Raw genomic sequence first — 15,311 nt, forward strand, 5'->3', positions numbered from 1 at the left:
AACAAATACAAAGAGAAAGCATGCAAATAGCCAACTTTCAAACTAAATCTAAGTGCATCTTAGTCTGCAAGAGGAAAAAAATGTTTTCTGTCTTAGACTCTTAAAAACAATTAGCAAATATTTCTGAATTCAATTACTAGACATAGCATAAAAACAATATTTAGTAAATTATGATGTCTTTAAGGGATAGGCATAAATATATTATAGTAAATATAATAATATGATAATAAACTGTGATTTTAAAAAAATCTCCTGGATTATTTTCTGGATTATTTTGAGCATTCCCAATCCAAACTAAATACAGGTTCGGCTATTAAAAATATTACAGATGGCCAGGCATGGTGGATCAGGCCTGTAGTCCCAGCACTTTGGGAGGCCAAGGCAGGTAGATCACGAGGTCAGGAGTTCAAGACCAGCCTGGCCAACATGGTGAAACCCCATCTCTACTAAAAATACAAAAATTAGCCAGGCGTGATGTTGCATGCCCATAGTCCCAGCTACTCGGGAGGCTGAAGCAGGAGAATTGCTTGAACCTGGGGGGCAGAGGTTGCAGTGAGCTGAGATCACGCCACTGCACTCCAGGACTAGGCAACAGAGCGAGACTCTGTCTCGGAAAAAAAAAAAAAAAATTACAGATGATTAAGTATAAAAAGTATGTATTGCCTCTAGATCCAATCAACAACTTACAAGAAATTGAGAGGACAGATGAACATGTTAAACTATACCACAGAATATGATCAGCAAAACCACACTGTGGAAAACTTAAGACAATCTGATTATTTAAAAAATAAATTACAAGAAAAAAAGAAAGGATGGAAGAGACACTTTTAAAAGAGTTTTTAAAACATGTCAACCAATCACAAAGTATAAATCTTATTTTGATTCTGATACAGTCAACCTGTAAAAAAAATTTAATTATTTTTACAAGAAAATCTGAGCACTTTGTAGATATTCAGTAATATTAAGGAGTCACTATTTATTGATTTTTAGGTGTGATAACAAACGGCACTTTAATTACATTTTTTTAAAAGTATTTTTTACAGATACATACTGAGATGTATAAGGATGAAATGGTATGCAAAGATGTGCTTCAAAATAACACAGCTGGGGGAACTGAGCAGGTGATGGGGCTACAGATTAACTGTAAGTTATCTGTTGAAGTTACATGATAAGTACATGGAGGCTTATTATACTACTGTCTATTTTTGTGTTCATTTGAAATTCTCTACAACAAAAGTTAATTAAGAGTTACCATATTCAGTCAGTTCAATAATACCTCATGCTGATTTCTCTTTAACAGAGCACCTAGAGAATTCAAATGTACATTTGAATTATCCAAAAGAACAAAGATTGTCAACCTAAAGTAACTTGCAACATCAACTTATTAAGTTACAACATTGAAAAAAAGTGGGAAAAGGGTATATAAAGGAAATTTATAAAATTTGGGAGAAAATTTGAAGTATATTTGTTTTCTGTATAGAAGTTCTTTTTCCTTTCTTTCTTTGCATGCGGTTTCTGCTAAATGATGGTTTCTGCCTTCTCTGCTAAACCATGTTCAACACACTTTCAAAATTCTGCTCCAGACTTCATTTTTCCACTAAATTCTTGTTCACAAAGTTTAATGAGGCTTCATCCTTCCACCCATTTCAACAACACTTTGAAACGTCCATGTTATCTATTATTTTTAGCATTAATACTTTCATCATTTCAGAAGCAAGGAGTTAGTCTGACCTTAGGAAAGTTTACAGTTTTCTGTATATAATAATATAAGTGACTTCGAAATCCTACTCTTGAGGCCATGAAAGGAAGCAATTCTAGGTTAAAAGGAATATACCTTACTTATAATTCTTTTTTTTTTGAGACGGAATCTACCCCTCTGTCGCCCAGGCTGGAGTGCAGTGACCGGATCTCAGCTCACTGCAAGCTCCTCCTCCTGGGTTTACGCCATTCTCCTGCCTCAGCCTCCCAAGTAGCTGGGACTACAGGCGCCCGCCACCTCGCCCAGCTAGTTTTTTGTATTTTTTAGTAGAGACGGGGTTTCACCGTGTTAGCCAGGATGGTCTTGATCTCCTGACCTCGTGATCCACCCGTCTCGGCCTCCCAAAGTGCTGGGATTACAGGCTTGAGCCACCGCGCCCAGCCACTCATACTTCTTTAATGCTATCTAATTATATTGGCAAGTTATTTTTATTTAAATGTACTTCCCATCTCATCACTCATCACCCACTGAATAGTATGAGTTAATAGCTTATATACAAAAAAACACATAGTTATTACAACATCCAACAGTAATAAAAACTTAGTTAAGCTGTTCCCATATAATAGGCCACTCTTTCCCACACAATTTCATTCATATCTTTTTCTTGTTTCTTGCTTTTCTTCACTGGGCATGCCCTCTCCCAACATATTTACTGAGAATGCCTTTCCCCAATCCTAACCACTCTTTCATGTTAATTTCAAATACTACTTCTTTTATACAGTATTCTTTGGTCTTCCACAGCAGGAAAAACTTTGTCTCCTGAACCTCCATTTGTTGTATTTTGACCCAAACCACTTTCTACCATATACTCTAATCATTTGTTTACATGCCTTATCTTTCCTTCTATAACTTACACTACTTAAGGGCAAAGTCCATGTCTGATTTATTTTTTATCATCTTGTCAGCCTCAGAACCATGTTTGGTACCCACTAGACATTCAATAAGCAACTGCCGAATGAGAAAGTAAAAGGGGCATAAATTAAATACTTACTATATGGTTCTTTGAGTAACACAGGAGGTGAGAGTTTAATAAAATAGTCAAGGACACATAGCATTAACTGAAATGAAATCACCAGATCATCTTCCATTTGTAATACTTCCCCTGAAAAAAAAAATTTTACATTTTTAAAGAAAGTTAGAGATTCAGATCTCTCTATCAGAGAAAATTGTAGGGTAGAGTATATCCATAAATTCATTCCTTCAACTATGAGCATGGTAGAGATTTTCTTTCTTTTTTTTGCAAAAAAAATCTGTTTTAAAAGGTATAAAATATATAAAATAGAAATATATAAAGTTATGGAGTTATAAATCAAGTGTTAAGTCTACTATGAGAATTTTACATTTAAGTATTTCTATAATAATTCTGTATGTCTAAAATCATTATAAATTTTGCTTTTTAAAATTTATTTGGGCCAGGTGTGGTGGCTCATGCCTGTAATCCCAGCACTTTGGGAGGCCGAGGTGGGTGGATCATGAGATCAGGAGATCGAGATCATCCTGGCTAACACAGTGAAACCCCGCCTCTACTAAAAATACAAAAAATTAGCCAGGCGTGGTGGCGGGCACCTGTAGTCCCAGCTACTCCGGAGGCTGACGCAGGAGAATGGCGTGAACCCGGGAGGCAGAGCTTGCAGTGAGCTGAGCTTGTGCCACTGCACTCCAGCCTGGGCAGCAGAGCGAGACTCCATCGAAAAATTTATAATTCTAATTTTATAAATATTTTATTTATGTTTGTATAATATTTTATTTATAATATAATAATTAGAATTAAAATATTTAATTCCAATTTTATAAAGTATTATATTTATTATATAAAATTACTAAGTTTATTAGAATTTATTCTAATTCCAATTATTCGACTTATTCTCACTATCTAAAAATTTAAAATAATTATTTTATTTATAAAATTATGATTTTATTCCAATTATTTATATCTAAACTTTATATATTTTTAATTTCAACCCCTCTAAAATCTTACAATAATCAAAACCATTAAGAGATAACAAAATTAGTATAGAAATTTAAAGTCATCTATGAAATAATTGTTCACCATAAAATCTTTAAAGTTATTAGAATATATACACAACTAGATGGCTGTGAGAAAAATAAATGCATGTAACAGATACCCAAGAAAACAAATAGTGTAGCTACATAAAATATACAAATCATGATAAAACATACACTATTACATAGTGTTTTATTTTACATTTTATTTTACATGATAAGATAACTATTACAAATTTGCTTATGGCTCCATGTTATACATTATTTTTAAAAGAGAAGTTCAATTTGATTCACTTTCTATTTTCTGAGTATCTGACTGCTAAACCAGTAAAAATCTCAACAAAAACTGGAAGTGCAGAAACTTTGTGAGAAAACAGATAACCTTGCATTTTTATAGGTTTTCTAGATACAATGGTATGGTGCAAAACATAAGTTTGCAATATATTCACAAATAAGTTATTTTAAAATACCATAGTGGTAAAGAACGATATCATGGATTTCTAGGTAAAAACGGTAAAATGAAGTCAGATGAAAGAATCTCTCTCAAGTACATTATTTTGCTTTCATTTTATTAGGTATTAAAGTGCTGGTACCAATACCAAATGAGAGACTGAGAGAGACTAACTCAAAGGGTATCCTCATCTTTCGCTCTCTGACTTGGAGGGAGAAACTGCTGCTGAGAGAAGGGTAAAATGGAGGAAGTAAACAACTATAGCTTATTTTTTTTGACAGCATAGAGACTCTAGCATACTGTGTTGAACTGGGGACAATTTGAATTCCAAAACAATTCTGCTATAGAAAAAAGATAAAACTGCCACTAGAAGTGTTTTGTTATAAAGTTCATTCTAACAAAAACTCAGAACAACAACCGCTTATATGATTACAGTTGAATTATCTACTTTCTCCCTTACCTCCTGACTAAAAGTAGATATAATAAAAATGCCTGCTCCCATACCATAGCTCTTTGGAGAACATAAGTCACAGATTAAGTGCAGAGTGAAGGGATATTCACTCACATTAAATCAGAGAAAACAGAACGTCAAGTCAGGGTTACACACATACAGTCCCAGCAATATGAGGGAGAAAAGCACAGTGATTATTAAACATAGAAAATCAAAAAAGAATCACAACGTAAGAAGGGGAAAAAAAATCAGAGAACCCAACCTGAAAGATGATCTAAAAGAAGAAAATGCCCTGAGTTCCTGCACTAAGAACTTAACGAGCTGAGGCTGATTTGAGTGATAACTCCAGTTCTCCCACATGGATCAGTCTAGTGGTCAATTAAACTCTCTCTCTACTGCAATGCCACAATCTTGGTGGATTGATTTTGTCTGTGCAGCCAGCAGGACGAACCCATTGGGGGAATACACTTTCCCTTTACATTCCCTATCACAAATGTAGTTAAATATTTCTGTGATTGTTCATTTAATGTCTATCTCCCTTACTTGACTATAAGTTCTATCTGAGCAGGGACCATATATATCTTCCACCACTTTATCCTAGCACCTAGTATCATGCTTGAGACATTGTAAATTCTAATAAATAACTGTTGAATCAATAAATAAATGGTAATATTGAAGCTTCTCCTAATCATCATCTTACCCTCTCTGATGCACAACCACGACCTTTAGGCACCTGTAATGTACTATATGAAATGTAAACGTGCCTCTGAGATAAGAGGGTAGCATCACCATCACCATCTCATAGCTTTTATGTGGCAGCCATCACTAAGTGTACGCCTTCCTGTAGAGACCTGATGCTAATCTAGAGTCCTTCTTAACACAATGGGCCAGAAAGCCACTAGCAATTGATCTGGGTTACCGGGAGAGTTAAAATCCACTTGCTATTCTCAATATATTTGTTTGGTGATCCAAATACATATTATTGAATAATTCAGTCTATTATAAATCCAATTCAATAAAAATGTATCATAAAAAGGAACTTAATGAACAAAGTATATAAAAGCAAGGAACTAGACAAGCTAAGAAAAAAGCTGAGGACCAAATAACACCATTACAAAAATAGTTAAGCTCAAAATGGAAAAAATGCTTGAGATAAAAACAGCCAATACTTAAGAAAAAGATTTTAAAATTCAGAATAATATGAGGGAAGACAATAAATAGGGAGAACAAAAGCAATCCAACATAAGAAAATGTTCCCAAAATACAATGGTATAGAACAACCTAGCTGAATAGAATATTTTTAAATAAAGTATGTTAAGATTTTCTAAAATGAACAGCAGAACCTTCAGTTTAAAAAAGGATATGGTGCTCAAAAAAAAAAAAAAAAATAAGCTACTACAGAATAACATAATCAAGAAATATTATCCTGGTTAAGGTATTAAACCTCAAAGTTTAAAAAAATTCTTTAGGAAGTAAATGAGGAGGGGAATTAAGCTAGTCTGTTTTCTTAACAGCAATGTTCAATGCCAGAAAATATTGTCCTTAGGGAAACAAAATACGACACAAGAATAGAATACATGACAAAGCTGTCCTTCAAGTATAAAAGCTATAGACATGACTCATAAACATGTCAAACATAAAGGACACGGAACCAAAAAGCATACTTTTAAAAACTTCTTGATGGTAAAATACAGCCAGCTAAGAGATGAATAAAAATAAAGAACTGAGGAATGGAAAAACTATGACATAGGAGTTACGATAACCTTAGAATCCATTTAAACACAGAACTGAGACTAACCAAGTACAATAATTATAATGACAAAATAGAATTTAAATGTTATAATACTTGATAACGTCATAACAATAAAACGTACTAATCTGAAAATGGAGAGGGGGAGGCAACAGGTAGAGTGAGGATAGTAACCTTCTTCAAAGCAGATTAATGTATATTACTTTAAATAAAAACACAAAGACTGTAACCTCTTAATTTTTTCACATTTTTTCATAATCTTAGAGAAATATTTTTTGAAATAATATCACTTAAAGTGGCAAAATACTTATCTAAATTTAAGCAATTCCTTCCATTTCTCTTTATTTTCTTCTGTAAAGTTTCAGTGAAATTAATTTTTATATTTTGAAGGTAGCACTATAATATGAACCTAGTTTTAGAAAATTATATTCGTGAATGCACTCAACTACCCATCTTTTTAATCAAAATGTATATATGAAGATATATCTGGAATGACAATTACATAATTTTTTAAATTTTAATTTTTGTAGGTACATAGTACATATATTTATGGGATATGTGAGATGTTTTGATACAGGCATGCAATGTGAAATAATCACATTATGGAGAATGGGATATCCCTCTCCTCAAGCATTTATCCTTTGAGTTACAAACAATCCAATTACACTCTTTAAGTTATTTTAAAATGTACAATGAAGGTATTATTGACTAAAGTCACCCTGTTGTGCTATCAAACAGGTCTTACTCATTTTTTCTATGTTTTTGGACCCATTAACCATCCTCACGTCCCCCAAACCTCCCCCACCATTCCCAGCCTCTGGTAACCATCCTTCTACTCCCTAGGTCCATGAGTTCAGATTTGAGTTTTAGATCTCACAATAAATGAGAATATGTGTTTGTCTTTCTGGACCTGGCTTATTTCATTTAACAAAATGATCTCCAGGTCCATCCATGTTGTCGCAAATGACTAGACCTCATTCATTTTTATGGCTGAATAGTACTCCACTGTGTATATGTACCATATTTTCTTTATCAATTCATCTGTTGATGGACACTTAAGTTGCTTCCAAATCTTAGCTATCGTAAACAGTGCTGCAACAAACATAGCTATGAGTGCAGATATCTCTTTGATATACTGACTTCCTTTTGTTGGCTATATACCTGGCAGTGGGATTGTTGGATAATATGGCAGCTCAATTTTTAATTTTTTTGAGAAACCTCCAAACTGTTCTCCATAGTAGTTGTACTAATTTACATTCCCACCAACAGTATACAGGGGTTCTCTTTTCTCCACATCCTAGCCAGCGTTTGTTATTGCCTATCTTTTGAATATCAGCCATTTTAACTGCAGTGAGATAGATATCTCATTGTAGTTTTGATTTGCATTTCTCTGATGATCACTGATGTTGAGCACCTTTTTGTATACCTGTTCATCATTTGTATGTCTTCTTTTGAGAAATGTGTATTCAAATCTTTTGCCAATTTTTTGGTCAGATTATTAGATTTTTTCCCATAGAGTTGTTTGAGTTCCTTATATATTCTGGTTATTAATTGCTTGTCAGAGGGGTAGTTTGCAAATATATTTTCCCACAGAATGTGGGTTGTCTCTTCACTTCATTCATTGTATCCTTTGCTATGCAGAAGCTTTTTAACTTGATGTGATCTCGTTTGTCCATTTTTGCTTTGGTTGCCTGTTTGTGAGGTATCGCTCAAGAAATGTTTGCCCAGACCAATGTCCTGGAGATTTTCCCCAATGTATTTACTATAGTAGTTTCATAGTTTGAGGTCTTAGATTTAAGTCCTTAATCATTTTGATTTGATTTTTGTATATGGTGACAGATAGGGGTCTAGTTTCATTCTTCCGCATATGGATATCCAGTTTTCCCAGCACCATTTATTGAAGAGACTGTCTTTTCCCCAGAATATGTTCTTGGTCACTGTCAAAAATGAGTTCACTGTAGGTGTCTGGATTTGTTTCTGGGCTCTCTATTCTGCTCCATTGGTCTATGTGTCTGCTTTTATGCCAGTACCATGCTGTTTTGGTTACTATAGCTCTGTAGTATAATTTGAAGTCAAGCAATGTCATCTTTTTGCTTAGGATAGCTTTCGCTATTCTGGATCTTTTGTAGTTCCATATAAATTTTAGGACTATTTTTTTCTGTTTCTGTGAAGAATGTCATTGGTATTTTGATAGGAATTGCATTGAATCTATAGATTGCTTTGGGTAGTATGGACATTTTAACAATATTAATTCTTCCAATCCATGAACAACATAAAATATTTTTCCGTTTTTTTGGTGTGCTCTTCAATTTCTTTCATCAGTATTCTATGGTTTTTATTATAGAGATCTTTCACTTCTGTGGTTAATTCCTAGGCATTCTATTTTATGTGTAGCTATTGTAAATAGGATTACTTTTTAAATTTCTTTTTCACATTATTCACTGTTGGCATACAGAAACACTACTGATTTTCGTATGTTGATTTTCTATCCTTCAACTTTACTGAACTTGTTTATTCGTTATAATAGTTTTCTTGTGGAGTCTTTAGGTTCTTCTAAATATAAGATTGCATCATCTGCAAACAAGGATAACATGACTTCTTCCTTTCCAATCTGGATTCCCTTTATATCTTTTGTCTGACTACTCTATCTAGGACTTCCAGTACTATGCTGAGTAACAGTGGTGACAGTGGACATCCTCGTCATGTTCTAGATCTTAGAGGAAAGGCTTTCAGTTTTTCCCCATTAAGTATTATACTAGCTGTGGGTCTGTTATATATGGCTTTTATTATGTTAAGGTATGTTCCTTCTATTGTCAGTTTTTTTCGGGTTTTGATCATGAAGGGATGCTGCATTTTATCAAATGGATTAAAGATGGCCACGTGTGGTGCCTCATGCCTGTAATCCCAGCACTTTGGGAGGCTGAGGTGCATGGATCACCTGAGGTCAGGAATTCAAGACCAGCCTGGCCAACATAGTAAAACCCCAACCCTAGTAAAAATACAAAATTAGCCGGGCATGGTGGTGCACACCTGTAGTCCCAGTTACTCAGGAGGCTGAGGCAAGATAATCACTTAAACCCTGGAGGCAGAGGTTGCAGTGAGCCAAGATTTTGCCACTGCATTCCAGCCTGGGCGACAGAGTGAGACTCTGTCTCAAAAAAAAAAAACAAAAAAGATAGATCCTGGACATAGGAATGGGCAAAGACTTCATGATAAAGACACCAAAAGCAATCATAACAAAATCAAAAATTGACAAGCGGGATCAAATTAAACTCAAGAGCTTCTGCACAGCAAAAGAAACAATCAACAGAGTAAACAACCTACAGAATGGGAGGAAAATTGTGCAAACTATGCATCTGACAAAGGTCTAATATCCAGCATCTATAAGGAACTTAGACAAATTTACAAGAGAAAAAAAACCAACCCCATTAAAAAGTGGGCGAGGCACATGAACAGACACTTTTCAAAAGAAGACGTAGATGCAGACAATAAGCATATGAAAAAAAGCTCCGTATCACTGATCATTAGAGAAATGCAAATCAAAACCACAATGAGATACCATCTCACATCCGTTAGAATGGCTATTACTAAAAAGTCAAAAAATAACAGATAGTGGTGAGGTTGCAAAGAAAAGAGAACACTTATACACTGTTGGTGGGAGTGTAAATTAGTTCACACATTGTAGAAAGCAGTCTGATGATTCCGCAAAGAGCTAAAAGCAGAACTACCCTTGGATCCAGCAATCCCATTACTGGGTACATACCCAAAGGAATATAAATCATTCTACCATAAAGACACAAGCACGTAAATGTTCACTCCAGCACTACCCACAATAGAAAAGACATGGAATCAACCTAAATGCTCATCAATGACAGACTGGATAAAGAAAATGTGGTACATAAACACCATGGAATACTATGCAGCCCATAAAAAAGAATGAGATCCTGTCTTTCACAGGAACATGGATGGAGTTGGAGGCTATTATCCTTAGCAAACTAACGCAGGAACAAAAAACTAAATACTGCATGACCTCACTTATAAGTGGGAGCTAAATGATGAAAACTTAAGAACACAAAGAAGGAAACAACAGACACTGGGGTCTACTTGAAGGTGGAAGGTGGGAGGAGGGAGAGGAACAGAAAAGATAACTATTGGATACTGGGCTTAATTCCTGGGTGAAGAAATAAGGGGTACAACAGACCCCTGTGACACAAGTTTACCTATGTAACAAATCATCACACGTACCCCCAAATCTGAAATAATTTTTTAAAAAAAGAAGTTTTCCTCTTTGTGATGTAGGCACTTACAGCTACAAACTTCCCTCTTTGTACTGCTTTTACTGTATCCCATAGGTTTTGGTTATAAGTTTCCATTATTATTTGTTTCAAAATTTTTTTTAATTTCCCTCTTAATTTCTTCATTGACCCATGGTCATTCAGGAGCATGTTGTTTAATTTCCATGTATCTGTACAGTTTCCAAAATACCTTGTTATTAATTTCTAGTTTTATTCTATTGTGATCAGAGAATATGCTTGATATTATTTCATGCTTTTTTAATGTTTTAAGCCTAACACATAGTCTATCCTTGAGAATGAGCAATATGCAGAGGAGAAGAATGTATATTCTTGGATGAAATGTTCTATAAATATCTATTAGATTCACATGGTCTATATAATGCAGATTAAGTCTGATGTTTCTTTGTTGCTTTTCTGTCTGGAAGATCTGTCCGATGCTGAAAGTAGGGTGTTGAAGTCTCCAACTATTTCTATTGTATTGGGGCCTATGTGTCTCTTCAGCTCTAATAATATTTGCTTTATGTATCTGGGTGCTCCAGTATTAGTTGCATAAATATTTAACACTGTTATATCCTCTTGCTGAATTGACCCTTTTATCATTATATAATGACCTTCTTTGTCCTTATAGTTTTGTTCTTGAAATCTACTTTGTCTGATACAAGTATAGTGACCCCTGCTCTTATTCTGGTTTCTGTGGGCATGGAATATATTTTTCCATCCCTTTATTTTCAGTTGGCGTGTGTCTTTACGGCAAAGTGTGTTTCTTACAGGATACAGATCAAATGAGTCTTGTTTTTCTTAATTGGAGACTTTAGTCCATTTATGCTCAATGTTATTATTGATAAGTAAGGACTTACTCATGCCATTTTGTTATTTGTTTTCTGGTTGTTTTGTGGTCTTCTCTTCCTTCTTTCTTTCCTTTCTGTCTTCCTTTAGTGAAGTTAATTTTATCTGGTGATATGCTTTAGTTTCTTGCTTTTTATTTTTCATGTCTACATTGTATGTTTTTTGGTTTGAGGTTACTATGAGGCTTGCAACTACTATCTTATAACCCATTATTTTAACTGATAACAAGTTAACACTGTTTGCATAAACAAACAAAAATAGTAAAAACTCTATACCTTAACTGCATCCCAATTATGTAATTTTAATGCCAAGTATTCCTGGGTGGATTTTAGGTAATTTTTCTTTGTGCTTTCCTGACCAAAATTATTTTATTTGAATTATTTTTCATGAGCAAATATCATTTTTATGAAAACAGTAACATCATTATTTTAAAAAAAAGGGAGGAAATATGGAATATTAGAAACATAAATGAAATAAAGCATTTCCAAGGTTGTTTCTAGTACCAGAATTAAAAGAACTTGCTAACAGTTAATAAGCCATGCAGAGAATGAGAGAGGAGTACATTATTCAATAAAAATTGGGGAATTCAGTCCAAAGGAATGCCAATTTAATCATTACATTTGAAATATTAGCATTTAATAAATATAATGAACTTACCTTTAGCTAATAAAAATGTGATCCAAGAAACTTTTAGCACCAATGCAGAATTTATTTCAGTAGATATCCTATTAAACAAATAGAAAGCAGAAAAAAACAGAAAAAATGTATCACTGAAAGAAAGTTTTCCAGATATACTTTTTCATTGTTTCTTGTTGTGCATTTAAAAAAATGACCTTAGTTAAATGCATAATAGAATGCAGTCCATTTAAATGCATAGTTTACACCTGAATTTATCTCTATTCATTTAATGTTTCTATATCTTATAATTCTAAGATATGATATTTAGCCTACAGAACAGTATACATTCTTGCCCATGAGAAGCTGCAAAAAAAAAAAAAAATTAAGAAAAAAAGTATATATTTTGAGAGAAAAATTTTGTAAAAGAAATACTGAATATTTCAATTCTAATATAAAAATATATAAAAGACATAGTATGCTATAAAATACTTTGTTTCAAATTACCTTAATATTTTTTGCTCTTTTTTTCTGATTAATTATCAACACTGAGCAGAAAAATGAAGGTATGGATGACTTTAGTTTGCCAATTTAACACTTTGCCTCGATAATCTTTCCATAGACACTCACTTGTTGAAATTAATAGACTGATATCAATTAATCAGTAAATATACAATTTCCCTTTATATTAATAATCTTCAATACTACTCCAATGGGGCAGAAAATCTCATGTACTACTCATTCCATTTCCAAGAAAAAACTCTGGAGCTCTATATTGGCATACTGTTAGAGCACGCATTATACATTTAAAATAATCATTTGGAAATTTTAATACAGATTTTTACATTTATTCTTACACAGAAATTATGCTGATTCTTAGTTAATAAAGTGCCTGTAACAGACCCTCAATAAAGATTTAGTCAATGAATTTGCATTTTTCTCAGAGTTGGTGATATGTTGCCCTTAATCAATTCCACCTTATTAGTTCTTCCTTGTAGTACAAGGCATGTATTTTATATTATTTTCTTTGTGAGAAGATAAATAATCTACACAGGACTTAAATCTATGGGCTTAATTTATGAAGTAGCCTGCTATAATCGATCAAACTAACCCTAACTATCAAGATGCTTGAGATTATTCCAGAAAAATCTTTTCTTTTTTAAGTGAAAAATAACGTTCTCTGAACTACTTACGAACTGCTGGGTTGTGTCAAATATATAAGTTCACATGTCCTGAAAAGAAAAACATAATGACTTTTTAACATTTTTTTCATAGTTTAGAAGTCATAGTAGTTTTCTCATGCTTTATTCATCTTCTTTTAAGAACTATACATTTTAAAAACAAAAAATGTACAGCATTACAAAACAAAGTTTAAGTAGATTTTCCCAATTTATGACATCTCACATCACTGTAATATCTAATTACAGTGACTGAACTCCCTATGTTCATTTGTAACACTGTAGTTGGTTAGAATCCTAGATCAGGTCATAAAAACCTATTTAACTGCTAGTCATATACATTCATATAGCCTACTCTGAAATAAACAGGCTTTGGTATCACAGTTAATCCTCTCAATGACTCTTCAAAAAAAAAAAAAGGTATAAATAAGATAGAAAAAACCCTGCTGATCCACCTAAGATTAGTAAAGTTTACTCTAAATTATCTCATATGATTTGTCAATAAAAATTTTAAGTCCCTTTTACAAAGTCCTGAGTGGTCTTTTGAGGCCAAATCCGACTGTTACTCCCTAGTTTAAAATCATCCAAGGAGTTTCCACTGCCTGCAGGGCAAAGTCCAAGATTACTACCAATCTGATCCCTTCCTACCTTTCAGTCATTAGCAATATCAAAGTACATCCTGATATCACTGCTTTGGCTTTGTACACATGCTAATCTCTAAGATGCTTGCTCCCAGTTCCCACTCATTTTGCTTGGTGAATTTCTGTTTTTCTTATAAACCCTATTCCAACATTGCCTTCTATGGTTTTTTCTCTGACCAAAATCACCACTATAGTTACCCTTCACCCTTAAACATATACAATGCAATGCTTTGTCCACTATGTAATTTCTGCTTCTTACAACAGAAACAAATATCCAAGCAGATTCCTTATCCCAGACAGCAGAGCAAACAACTTGGAAGCATCCAGTCAAAATTACTATAGCAGGAAAAAAAAAAATCAGAACTGTACCCCAAATCACTTCTACCAACGAGTCCCCAAATTCTATATCTAGAAAAAAAAAAAAAACCCTGATGATTATAGATCTTGGAGTACTTATATGTATAGAATACTCATTAAAGTTGGCTTAAAGAAGTTTTTGCTTGCTTTGTTTACTAGAGAGGTAATACATCCTCCTTACAAATGTAAGTTACTCATATAAAACTTGGGTTAACATTTTGGTAAACTTCTCTCCAGTCATTTCATTCTATGCATTAGTGGTCTAGGTTCCTTCTTTACACACAGTTATAATCAGAGTATATCCTGCTTCGTTTGTTTAACATTAGAAGCACTTTCCAATATTGCCATTATTCTTTATCACATTTTATTTTATATTTATAACATTTTATGTTTAGATACGTTTAATATTTATTGTTTAACTTCAGTTGTGAATACACAGTTGTTTCCAGTTTTTCAGGGGTCTAAATAATATTGTGACCAAAAAACATCTCTAAAGCAACGTTGTATTTAGGATTATATTAAAATAAGCTACCAGATATGAATTAAAAGGTCATAAACAAGTTTAAAGAATAGAAAAAAATGTAGAAAGTCACAATTAGGTAAATTTTAAAAGCAAAACACACACACACACACACACACACACACACAATACTCTACTCAGTGTGAAACAATACCCAAAGGAAAGAAACATTCTAAAACACGAGAAGTGATTCTCTCCACCGTTGACATTCTGGTCGATTCATATTTTATTTATGTCTTTCTGTGTTTTCAAAGTAGTCTATAATTAGTTCATGTTTGTTATGCAAATTATTTAGATAATTTTCTCCATTAATAATTAAAAATTCCCCTTTTTCCTGTGCAAAAAGCTTCTATTCTCATCAAGAAAAGACCAAAAGAAAAAAAGATGGCCAATGCTACCATATTACAATTAAAATCAGGGGCAAGAAAAGACATTCCTTCAAAA

The 15,311-nt window shown here is 33.4% G+C and overlaps 1 protein-coding gene across 1 annotated transcript in view; it reads right to left on the bottom strand.

Annotated features, from left to right (window-relative positions):
* The window catches only part of RB1 (RB transcriptional corepressor 1), a 174,359-nt gene that overhangs the window by 112,114 nt on the left and 46,934 nt on the right, over nucleotides 1-15,311 (bottom strand). The window contains exons 5-7 of the mRNA XM_023187397.1: nucleotides 13,365-13,403; nucleotides 12,214-12,281; nucleotides 2,751-2,861 (exon numbers count right to left, since the gene is read on the bottom strand). Of these exons, the coding sequence (XP_023043165.1) occupies nucleotides 2,751-2,861; nucleotides 12,214-12,281; nucleotides 13,365-13,403 (218 nt within the window). The remainder of the gene's footprint in view (nucleotides 1-2,750; nucleotides 2,862-12,213; nucleotides 12,282-13,364; nucleotides 13,404-15,311) is intronic.

The sequence above is a fragment of the Piliocolobus tephrosceles genome, chromosome X (assembly GCF_002776525.5).
Source record: "Piliocolobus tephrosceles isolate RC106 chromosome X, ASM277652v3, whole genome shotgun sequence".
In the NCBI taxonomy this organism is placed as follows: Eukaryota; Metazoa; Chordata; class Mammalia; order Primates; family Cercopithecidae; genus Piliocolobus; species Piliocolobus tephrosceles.